At 53.9% G+C, this 12,138-nt stretch overlaps 1 protein-coding gene across 3 annotated transcripts in view; it reads right to left on the bottom strand.

Annotated features, from left to right (window-relative positions):
* The window catches only part of SEPT9 (septin 9), a 181,089-nt gene that overhangs the window by 77,364 nt on the left and 91,587 nt on the right, over positions 1-12,138 (bottom strand). For all 3 annotated transcript variants that reach the window (XM_010856236.1, XM_010856234.1, XM_010856235.1), the window contains one exon: positions 3,852-4,493. In XM_010856236.1, the coding sequence (XP_010854538.1) occupies positions 3,852-4,493 (642 nt within the window). The remainder of the gene's footprint in view (positions 1-3,851; positions 4,494-12,138) is intronic.

Genomic DNA, 12,138 nt, shown 5'->3' with positions numbered 1-12,138 from the left:
CCCCTGCCTGTCCCACCTCCCGCCCAGAGTGGGACCATCTCCTCGGGTATCCAGGGCCAAGTCTCATCAACAGCTGGATGGTTGACGACCGTCTCCCTAGTCACATCCTGTTTGACTCAACTGAGCGTGAACACCTCACCCCCAGGAGCGAGCCGCATCCGGCAGCAAAGGCCCTAGACCAACAGAAGAGCAGGAGGAAACGGCCTCCCGGCCACTCCCCAAACACAGGCCATGTGTCCTGACACGGTGCCTGGGGGGTGGGGTGGCTCTGCAGGGTCACGTCTGGGTAGACACAGACTCACACAGCAGGGCTGGAAGGGACCTCTGGTCCTGCCGCCAGACTGTCGCCCAGCGTCACGGGAAATTCAGTCAGCCCCTTGCCCCACCCGACCCTCTCGGTCAAATGCATGCCTTGAGAAGAAAGCGGCTGCTCCACCAACACCCCTACCCTCACCCTATCACAAGTCCCCATCACCACGGGAAAATTCTCATTTAAAAAGGAAAGTTAGGGACTTCCCTGGTGGTCCAGTGGCTAATACTCCCTGTTCCCAATGCAGGGGCCTGGGTTCGATCCCTGGTCAAGGAACTAGATCCCACATGCTGCAACTAACACCTGGGGCAGCCAAATAAATATATAATTTTTTTTTTTTAAGAAAGAACTTAGAGCAGGAACTAGAGATATCTGTACACCCAAGTTCACAGCAGCTTTACTCACGACAGCCAAGCAGTAGGAGGACACAGGTGTCCATCAACAATGGATGGATAATCAAGTGACCAATGGCATTTTCCACAGAACTAGAACAAAAAATTTCACAACTCATATGGAAACACAAAAGACCCCAAATAGCCAAAGCAGTCTTGAGAAAGAAGAATGGAGCTGGAGGAATCAACCTTCCTGACTTCAGATTATACTATAAAGCTACTGTCATCAAGACAGTATAGTACTGGCACAAAGACAGAAATACAGATCAATGGAACAAGACAGAGAGCCCAGAAATAAACCGCTGCACCTATGGGCACCTTATTTTTGACAAAAGAGGCAAGAATATACAATGGGGCAAAGACAGCCTCTTCAATAAATGGTGCTGGGAAAACTGGACAGTTACGTGTAAAAGAACGAAATCAGACCACTTCCTAACACCATACACACAGATAAACTCAAAATGGATTAAAGACCTAAATGTAAAGCCAGAAACTGTAAAACTCTTAGAGAAAAATATAGGTAGAACACTCAATGACATAAATCAAAGCAAGATCCTCTATGACTCACCTCCTAGAGTAACGGAAATAAAAACAAAAGTAAATAAATAGGACCTGATTAAACTTAAAAGCTTTTGCACAGCAAAGGAAACTAAGCAAGGTGAAAAGACAACCCTCAGAAAGCGAGAAAACAATAGCGAATGAAACTGACAGAGGATTAATTTCCAAAATACACAAGCAGCCCATACAACTCAATGCCAGAAAAACAACTCAATCAAAAAGTGGGGAAAAGACCTAAACAGATATTTCTCCAAAGAAGACATACAGATGGCTAACAAACACATGAAAAGATGCTCAACATCGCTCATTATCAGAGCAATGCAAATCAAAACCACAATGAGATATCACCTCATACTGATCAGAATGGCCATCATCAAAAAGTCTACAATAAATGCTGGAGAGGGTGTGGAGAAAAGGGAACGGTCTTGCACTGTTGGTGGGAATGTAAATTGATATAGCCAATATGGAAGATGGTATTATGGAGATTCCTTAAAAAACTAGGAATAAAACCACCATATGACCCAGCAATCCCACTCCTAGGCATAAACCCTGAGGAAACCAAAGCTGAAAAAGACACATGTATCCCACTGTTCACTGCAACAGTGTTTAAAATAGCTAGAACACGGAGGCAACCTAGATGCCCACAGACAGATGAATGGTTAAAGAAGTTTGGTACATATACACAATGGAATATTATTTAGCAACAAAAAGGAACTCATTTGAGTCAGTTCTGATGAGGTGGATGAAGCTAGAACCTACTATTCAGAGTGAAGTGAGTCAGAAAGAGAAAGATAAATACCGTATTCTAACACACATACACAGAATCTAGAACAATGGTACTGAACAATTTATTTACAGGGCAGCAATGGAGAAACAGACATAGAGAATGGACACGGGGAGAGGGGAGGAGAGGGTGAGATGTATGGAAAGAGTAACATGGAAACTTGCATTCCCATATGTAAAAGAGATAGCCAACGGGAATTTGCTGTATGGCTCAGGAAACTCAAACAGGGGCTCTGTATCAACCTAGAGGGGTGGGACGGGGAGGAAGCTGGGAGGAAGGTTCAAAAGGGAGGGGATATACGTATGCCTACGGCTGATTCATGTTGAGGTTTGATAGAAAACAACAAAATTCTGTAAAGCAAATATCCTTCAATTAAAAGAATTTAAAAAGGAAAAAATAAGAAATCGGCTTTCAAAGGAATTTTCAAAACAATAAATATGTATTGAGTACCCCCACACACACACACACAAAAAACCAATGGATGGGTACGCAGTGTGGTCTATGCATACAATGGAATATTATCCAGCCTTGGAAAGGGAAGGAAATTCTGATACCTGCTGCAACATGGATGAACTCTGAAGACTTGCAAAGTGAAGTAAACCAGACACAAAAGGACAAATATTCAGGATTCCACATACAGGAAGGGCCCAGAGTAGTCAAACTCACAGAGACAGAAAACGGGAAGGCGGGCGCCAAGTGCCGGGACTGGGGGAGGTAATGGGGCCAGAGACTCAGCTGGAAGATGAAAAGTTGTGGAGATGGATGGAGACGGTTGCACAGCAGCACAGTGTATTTAATATGCATGAACTGTACACTTAAAAACGGCTACAATGGTCAATATTATGTGTGTTTGACCACCATGAAAAATAATTTTTAAAAGGTTAATCAAAAACCCAGAATGTTCTGCCTGTCCAACCCAAGGGACACTTACTGAACATTTACTGAGCTCCGAGTCCCAGGATTACAACTGGACCCAGCTTTCATCAGGCTCACAGCTCAGCCGGCACCTTAACACAGCCTGTGGGGCCAAGACCCTCATTGTGGGGCAGGGGGCAGCAATGGTGTTTCACGGGACAGCATCATGTCCCCTGTGAGCTCCCCGTGAGCACAAGTCTGGGTCTGGACCCTCCAAGGACAGTAGCCACGCCCTCAATCGCCCCCCAGCCAGCAGAAGAGCCCTGAACAGAGTCATGGGCAGGAATCACGGGGCTCCCTGGCCTGGGACCCCTCCTGGCAGCCCTGAAAACCCCAGAGTGCAGAGATGAGACGCTGTCATCTTCCCTTCCCGTCTGGGCACAACCCTCCCTCCTTTGGGAGGAAGACCCTCCAGTGCAGGAACCGCCCCCTCCCACCTCCCGCAGCCTGTGCCCTGGGGGCACCTGCAGGGCACTTGTCACCCTTCTAGAACCCGAGCCTGCCTCTCCAAGGCCCAGGGACCACGGACCACCAGGACCGTGAGAGCCTCTCCTGGGGTCTCACAGCCATCCCACCCCAACACGAGCCTGTCCTGGTTCCTGCCCCCACATCCTGGGGTCACAGCCATGGTTACACCACGACCCTGTTGACCAATTAAAAGGGGACCCTCACAACCCAGAGATTCTTTGCAGAGTCTAACTGAAATCCAACTTGCTGCACTGTGGTCCACTATGGGACGGAAAGAGCCCCCCAGGCCTTGCCCCTGAGATTTCAGAAGTATAAGCCACCCCTCAACTCAATATTCAGCTTCTTTCTCCAAGATTCCAAGGCAAATACAGCTCCCCACTCCCCAAGTCATCACAGCACAGGTGACTGGCACCTTGCTACTCACCCTCCTGGCTCTTGGGTGGGATCTCGGCCACGGGGGGCTGGGGCTTGGGCTCCAGCCTGCTCTGCAGCTGAGACATCGGGGCGAGTTCTGAATTCTCCAGGGTCTGGGGTGGGATGGGGGAGGCGGGCCCCTCAGCTGGCTTGGGCACCTGGATCTCGACCCTCTTGGGGGCTGCGTCAGCGGCAGGGGCAGCGGGCACCTCGGGCATCTTAGAGGCCGGGGTCTCCATCCTCCGGTGGGCTGACTCCTGGGGCTTGACTATGGTGATCTCCGTCCTCCGGGGCGCAGGCTCCGGCGTCTTGTGGCCCAGCGCCTCGGCCCGCTTTAGCCCGAACCGGGACGGCCCGGCGGTGCCGGCGTTCTCTACCTGCTTGGACGAGATGTCGATGGAGATCTCGGTGCGCCGAGACACAGGCTCAGCCTTGGGCCCAGAGAGCTCGACCCTCCGCAGGGCGGCCTTGGGGGATCGCTGGCTCAGGGAGTCTACATGGCGGGCTGCAGGCTCTGAGTTCTTCACACCCAGGTCCTGGAATTTCTGTGTGGAGCTGGCCACAGAGGACCGGAGCAGGGGCGTCTGGACCCTCCGGGGTGGGGTGGAGTTGGGCGTCTCGACCTCCTCGACCTCAAAAGATCTTTTCAAGGCTGGAAGATAAAGCGAGGAGAAGGTGATGAGCAGATGGCTGGGGAACATCTGGAAACATCCTGCTAGCGGTGAGCATCAGAAGGCAGCCGGCGTGGGGCTAGTGCACTGGGACAACCCAGAGGGATGGTATGGGGAGGGAGAAGGGAGCAGGGTTCAGGATGGGGAACACTTGTATACCTGTGGCGGATTCATTTTGATATTTGGCAAAACTAATAACAATTATGTAAAGTTTAAAAATAAAATTAAATTAAAAAAAAAAAAAAAGGAGGCAGCCGGCGGGGAGGCTACAGCGACGGCCTGTTTCACAGAAGAAGATGGGACAAGGGTACAAGAGGGAAGACTCCTGTGCCCTTTCACCTCTCAGGAAGAAAAGGTGACAGTCCCATTCTACTAGGGGCTGAGGCACGAGCAGCCACATGTTCTGGGAGAGACAGAAAAGACTGAAGCTTGGAGGACTTCTCTGTCCTGACGTGGCAGTGGCCCCACCAGCTACATTTTCTATAAGGATGCTCCAGCTCAAGAGCGGATTTTGATTTCTTTCCTGTCATGGCCACAATTACCCTTCATCACCTCCACCCAATACGGACAGCATCAGCAACCACCACCACCACCAACAGATGGGAAAGTGAAAGTGTTGCTTGCCTAGTCATGTCTGACTCTTTGTGACCCCATGGACCACAGCCCACCAAAGATTTCTTTGTCCGTGGAGTTCTCCAGGCAAGGATACTGGAGCGGCTTGCCACTTCCTACTCCAGAGGGTCTTCCCAACCACAGGATCGAACACAGGTCTCCCGCATTGCATGCAAATTCTTTATCGTCTGAGCCACCAAGGAAGCCCATCAGATGGGAGATGCCCCGAATAACAACAGCCAGTAAGAATCGCGATGGGAATGACGCCATCATATCAATGTCAGCAGGAACAGCCAACGCTGGGACGTTTAACAACAGGCAAGGCACTGGGCTTACCATGCACAGCCACATTTGCTCCCTACCCTAACCCCATAGTGTAAATAACGCTACAATCCCCTGATACGGATGGGAAAACTGAGGCCTGGGCACTTAAGTAACGTGCCCGGCAGCGTGGAGTGAGCAGCAGAGCCGGAAGACTCATCTACCTCCGAGGCCCAGGGTTCTAACCACATGGCTGTCCACAGAGATCCCGGCGAAGTCCACACCACTGTGGATTTCTCAGTCCTCAGCCCCGGTGGCATCTGCCTCCACCCTGTACTACTTGCCCCAGCCAGACCCAGGCCCATGTGGGACGGTGACCACCCAACTCCCACCCCACACACAGCCTGGCGCTTCCGCCTGGCCCCCCGCCATCTCCACCAGGGTCCGTCCACTCCCTCCAAGGTGCTGGGGACGGTGCCTGAGAAGCGGCCAGCCCCATGGTCCCTGCAGCCTCACTGCAAACGAGAACCAGCTGCTCCCGGTTATAAAGACCAGAGCAGGAAGGGGCCCACGTGGCAGGAACACTCACCAGCTCCATCCAGCCTGGGCCCTCAGCGACGCACAGGGTCTCTCCCACCGCCTCCCCACCTCGCAGCCCCAGTAACCCAGGGTTACAGGGACCAGCCCCGCCCCCGTTTCCTCCCCTAATTCTCAGGGCATCTGAGCATCCCCTCCTGTCAGTCTTCCTTCCTCCAAATTCCCAAAGAGCCCTCACCTCTTCTCTATAGACAGAACCTCCTTCAGAAGACCAGGGTGTGATGGGTGGCTAAGTGGGTGGGTGGCCAGGGGAGTATGTGTTGTGAAGCGCTGGATGTAAGAGGAAGCCAAGGGGACCCCAGACTCTGACACCCGACCACCAGTACTATCAGTTCCTCAAACGCAGTACCCCTGGGGGGACCCTCTCTAAGCCCTAGGCACACCTCCTTCTCAGTGGACAGAGGGCACAAAATCCTGGCTTGCAAAGCTCAACCCTCCCTGAGGCCATGTAGGGACGACCGGAGAGGGAACTGTGCAGATTCGGGGAGAAATCTGGATCTTGTATTTTTTAATATGTAATCTCTTGATTTTTAAATGCTGGCACAAACGAAGCAAAACAACCTCTTTAAAAACGCTGTGCAGCTGAACAAAATCACGTCCATGGGCTGCAATCAGTTAGTGGGCCCCACCGTGACTTGACTTCACTTCCGGATTGATCAGTTTCATGGCCAAGGGCAGCAGGGAAAGCCCGTGCAGGGACCCCAACCTGGCACAGCTCCGCCTCTCACCAGGGGCTGTCCAGCAAGATACCGCCGGGTGCAAACCATGCATCCAAAGAAGCCTGAAGTGCCGGAGAGAGAGGTCAAGTAGCTGCTAAACTGGCCAGAAAGTCCAGGGCCGAGTGCCCGGAACTGTGATCTCTAGTGGTTCCCAGGGCCTCCCGTGACATCTGGTCTACCCCCGCCCCGAGAGCACTGTCCAAATTCTCCTCGATAGTGGCTCCTGTCTGTCTGTGAGCTCCCTGAAGGAGGGATCCATGCCCCACCCACCTCAGCACATGCATGTCCAGGACTCCTTGGTGTTAACTCCTTGGGGCTGAGTTGGGAAGAACAGGAACTAGGTGGGGTGAGGGCTCTTTGCCAGGTTTGCCCACAGGAATGAAACGACCTGTGAGGCCTAGCGAGGCCTGTGCCCCTGTTTGAAAGAGCCCCCTCCCTGCAGAGCCCCCTCCACTGTGACTCACAAAAATTAAGACCCTGCACCAAAGCAAAAACCTCTCTGCCCCAACCATCCACAGTCCCGCTTTGGCAATGAGTTGGAACCAGACCAGCATGTGCACAGATCACTGCTCCCCAGGACACAAAATCTCCACCAAAAGCACACGCCTAGCCCCACCACCATCCTCTCCTTTCTCGGCTGTTCTTCCTGGCTTTGGTGTTTCTTCCTCGCTCACGCCACTCCCTGGCCCCACGCTATCAGCAAGCTTAGCATTCGGCTATATTATCCATCCAGACATTGACTGCCCGGCACCGCCAGCCACCCTGGTTAGTCTAGTTCTCTCTGAGAAGACAGGGGCTGTTTCCACCATCAAGACGGTCACTGCTCAGCAAACCTCCAGGGCTGATGGGGTACCCTTGATGGCTTACACCATGCCCACAAAAGAGCACTCCTCTTCCCCTCCTTCGAGGATTCCAAGTCACCCCAAAGCCAGGCTCACTCTTGCCTCCTCCCAGAGCCTGCCCAGGCCCCTGCAGTTCACAGCACTCTCTCCTGTGTCATCCTGGTCACCCCAATCCGCTAGGACTGGGAAGAGAGCCGGGGTCCTCTCCTCCGTTACACGAGCCAGCTCTCCATCCCTTCCTAGGCCTCAAGTGCGTTCTCTTCACAACTCAGAGGCCAGACTGGACCACAGGTTTGTAACTGTGGGTCCAGGGAAGGCAGGCACCAGGACTTTAACCCCCATCTCACACTGAGAAGTTGCACTTTGAACAGCGTCCCCCCAAAGATTATATCCCAGTCCCTACCCTAGAACTGAGAGAGTGACCTCCTTTGAAAAAAAAAAGTCTTTGCAGATGTCACTAAGGTGAGGACTCAAGATGAGATTGTCCTGGATTTAGGATGGGCTGTAAATTGCATAATTCCCGGATGGTTCAGTGGTAAAGAATTCGCCTGCAATGCAGGAGCTTCAGGAGACATGAGTTCAATCCCTGGGTCAGGAAGATTCCCCTGGAGGGGGAAATGGCAACCCACTCCAGCATTTTTGCCTGGGAAATTCCATGGATAGAGGAGCCTGGCGGGCTACAGTCCATGGAGTCACAGAGAGTTGGACACAACTGAGCGACTTAGCATGCACACACGCTAAGTCCTAAAAGTGTCTTTATCAGAGAAAGAAGAGGGAGAGCTGAGACACACAGAGGAGAAGGTAATGTGATCCCAGAGGCAGAGACTGAAGTGGCGCAGTCCAAAGCCAACAATGCCTGAGCCACCAGAAGCTGGAAGAGGCCAGGAAGGATTCTTCCCTAAAGCTAGCCCTGCTGACACCTTGATTTCAAACTTCCGGTCTCCAGAACCATGAGAGTCAATTTCTGTGTAAGCTATGCGGTTTGCTGTCATCTGTTACAGCAGTCACAGGAAGTTAACACAGGGACCATTAGATGGATGAAACCTCTGGGCTACAAGGTTGTCTGGGGCCCTTCCTGCGGGTGCTGTCACCCAACTCTGCACCCAGCCCCAATCCAGCCCCAACCACACTCAACAAACGCCCAACAGCCAGAAGGATGGAAGCGTGGCCGAGCTCCAGAAAACTGCTGCATCAGGGACCCAGGAGAGGAAAAGCAGCCTCCTTTTTCCTTTCCCAGAATCACACGAAACCCCAGCCGGTAGAAGTCATCACAGAATAACATCGCTCTAGATTTGCCCCAAAATATTCGGTGATGTAACCAAAGATCATTTTTTTTAAGGCAGACTCTGCAAGGGACGCCCCGGGAGCAGCTGTCTCTACACAGAGGATGTCGTGACATGATGAGCACCCAGCTGGGAAAAATTAGGAGGCGGCTTGTCACGAAGCTGGCAGGACAGGGTCCTCTAGTATCCCGTCCCCCGTGGGCATCCTAGAAACATGCTCCAGTCCTGCCCACACACGCACAGCCACCTCTCCCTTCCCAGGGTCAAACTCTCCCTGCCAACACCCTCCATTTCCTCCTTGGAGAATGGGTATAACTCACCATGGCAGCGAGTATTTTTTTCACTTTACTCTTCTCCCTGCTCCCGGTAGAGAGGCAGGCAGCCCAGGGTGTCCACATGTGGCCGTGGAAGCCAACAAGAGTGTTCAGGAGCTGGTCATTTTGCAGAATGGACACCCCTAGGTGACCACATCTGATGACCGGCTGGCTGAGGGACTGATGGGCAGAAAGTGGCCTTTCAATGGACCAGGCCAGTGGGGAAGGATATGAGGCTGCTTCCTCTCTTGCCTGCAGGATGTTAATGCCCCCAGTAGGCAGGCTAGAGGTGCCCAGCTGGACAGGATGAATGCACCGTTGCAGGGCATCTGACAAATATGGGGCCAGGCTGTACTGGGAGGGTCCCCACACTGCCACTAGGAGGGGAAAGGACTGCCATCGCCCACAGGGCACAGGGGCCCATCCCTGCTCACACCATTCCCAAGTGAGTACGCCCCCTTCCTTCCTCTGGTGAATGCAAGACCCCCGCCCACAAAACCAGGTTTGAACCTCCCTTGCTCTCAAAACCTGTCCTTGGCCCCCACCTGCCCACCCCATGTGCACAAGAGCCTGAAGACCTTTGGCCCACTGCTGGGAATTCACCCCCCAGGAAATGATCGGATCTGCAGAAAGATTTATGTATGAGACGTTTGCATCAGCATTAAAACAGCAAACGCTGGAAACAATTCGAGGTTACGGAGATTTTCTGAATCCATGTGCCGGAGTCCTGCAAAGTCATCAAAATCATGGTTCTAAAGATGAGAAATGCTGAGCATACTGAGTAAAAATAGCAGAACAACCCAAGATGCATGCACGGGCCTGACGTCATCTCTCACACACGCACGCACGCGTGCACACACACACATGCGCCCGCACACTCGAGGAAAACAGCCATCTCTGGATGGAATTAAGGTGGCTGTTTAATTCATTACACTTTCCTGCCTTTTCCCAAGGTGCCTACGCTAATGCAGGTCACTTCATATTTTCAGGGGATAAAACCATCAACACTGCTCTCAAAAAACAAACCCTGCTAAGAAGAAGGGGAGGGTGTGGATCACCGTGCCTCCGGCCCAGCCTCTCCTGGTCCATCAAACACTTACAGTCTCGGCTGCCTGCCGCACAGGCCCGGCCGCCTGTCCAAATGCAAACCTCCCGGCATCGTGCCCGTGGGGGTCGGGGCGAGAGCAGCCTGGATCTGGGCCTGTTTAAGGAGGAATGCGCCGCAGACAAGAGGCCATTGTGAGGGTGCAGCTGTGAGCAAACCTCTCCTCGCTCCGGAGCACTTCCTGGAGCACACCTCAGTCTGGGTAGGGGACGTGGGACGAGCCATACAGCCCTGCTCCAGGCTGGGACCAACGTCATGCAAAGAACAAGGTCAAAACCAAGTTCAGCTCCCGTGGGAGGAGCATCCCTGCCACAGCTCAGGGAGGTTCTGACCCCAGGCTCAGGCTCCAGAAGCAGCGGCCCTGGTCAATGTGAGTCTCTTCCGGGAGACAGCAAAGCAAGTTCTGTCCTGAGGTCCAGTGGCCACGTGGGAGCCAGGGTCAGACACCCAGGGAACCCAGGGTGCCAGGTGGAGGGCACCTCCCTGCTCCCTGGCCTGAGGCTGCAGAGAAAGAGCACAGAAAGACCCATCAGAATGAGTCTGGGGCATGTGTGACCCCTGGGGTGGACTCAGTTCCTCTGGTTCCAGTCTCCCATGGGGACCAGAAGCTGGCGCTGCAGCTGGGTGGACAAGCTCCCTCCAGGGCAGCAGAGAAGACGGAAGAAGAATCAACAGGCCAACGGACCGGTCCCTGAAATAACACGCCTGCAAAGGAAAGGAACCCAAGGCCACAAAAGCAAGATATGATCAGCGAAAGAACAAATTCACTGGGGAAAGGGGGGCTGGGCGGGGCCGGTTCCAGGCAGAGGACAGGGCAGGACAACGGCCCTGCGTGCCTCGGACGAGCTGAGAGCTGGCCGGGTGTGGGGGCCTTGCAGCCTGGACACGCAGTGGGCTCCTGCCTCGGGACCAAATAAACGCAGAGGTTCGAACAAGGTGGCGTGACCACTGTCACCTCTGAGCCTCCGCTTCTGCATGTGCCGTGTCAGCTGCAGGCGGACACGGCGATGCCCGGGCAGCAATCACAGCTGTTGGTATAATTACCATCGGTCTGTGCACCTCGGGGGTGGACAAGGCTGCACGAGCCTTCCTTCCCGAGTCCATCACACCCACGGCCAGTATCTGCCCCTGGTGCCCACCTTGAGCCCCACACAGGGAAGGCAGGAAGGGGTTAGCACCCTTCCCCAGGAAACAGCCCTAGGGCAGTAACTGACGGGTAAGCACTCTGGGGTCCCCCAGCACCCCCAGTGGAGTCTCAGTGGGAGGGGGTGTCCTCTGGAAATGAAACAGTTCCAAAGGAAGCGCTTAAAATAGACACCGTGGCCCAGCAGGGCCCGGGACAGGGACATCGGTAAACAGCAATGGCAGCGGGTGGCCCTGGGTTTCCCACCGAGAAACACGTTTGTTTAACAACGACCCAGCCAAAGACAAAGTCCAAATAAAGGAAGAGAGGAGGCCCACCACTGGCACCTACAGCTCTGGATCCTCCTTTGAGGCCTCTCCCCCACCCTCCCGGAGCAGGCCTGGCTGGGCTGTGGGTCCAGACGTGGCCTAAGAACCTTGTCTGGCGCCAGCCCCATCCTGCCTCCCACTCCGGCTCAGGGTCCTGGGGGCCCAGCGTGGTGGCTGAGGACGCTGGCCACCCTGGGCTTAGCCACACACGTGGCTGAGGGCAGCACACAGCCCCTGCTCCCAGCCCTGACCAGACACGGGCCTGCACCTCCGCACCCCGCACTGTTTCACACTGGTGGCCTGCACCCTCTGGGCTGGAGGACCCAGCTGAGCCACTTCCACTGAGCCCTGAGGGGCCATGCAGGGCGAGTTCAGTGCCCCTGAGAACTGTGGGTTCACCAAGCACTCTAGCAACCCAGGCAAAAGAGTGTGAGGTCAGCT

This window comes from Bison bison, unplaced genomic scaffold, assembly GCF_000754665.1.
Source record: "Bison bison bison isolate TAMUID 2011002044 unplaced genomic scaffold, Bison_UMD1.0 scf7180017864371, whole genome shotgun sequence".
Classification (NCBI taxonomy): domain Eukaryota; kingdom Metazoa; phylum Chordata; class Mammalia; order Artiodactyla; family Bovidae; genus Bison; species Bison bison.
This window is presented reverse-complemented; position numbering and strand designations above follow the sequence as displayed.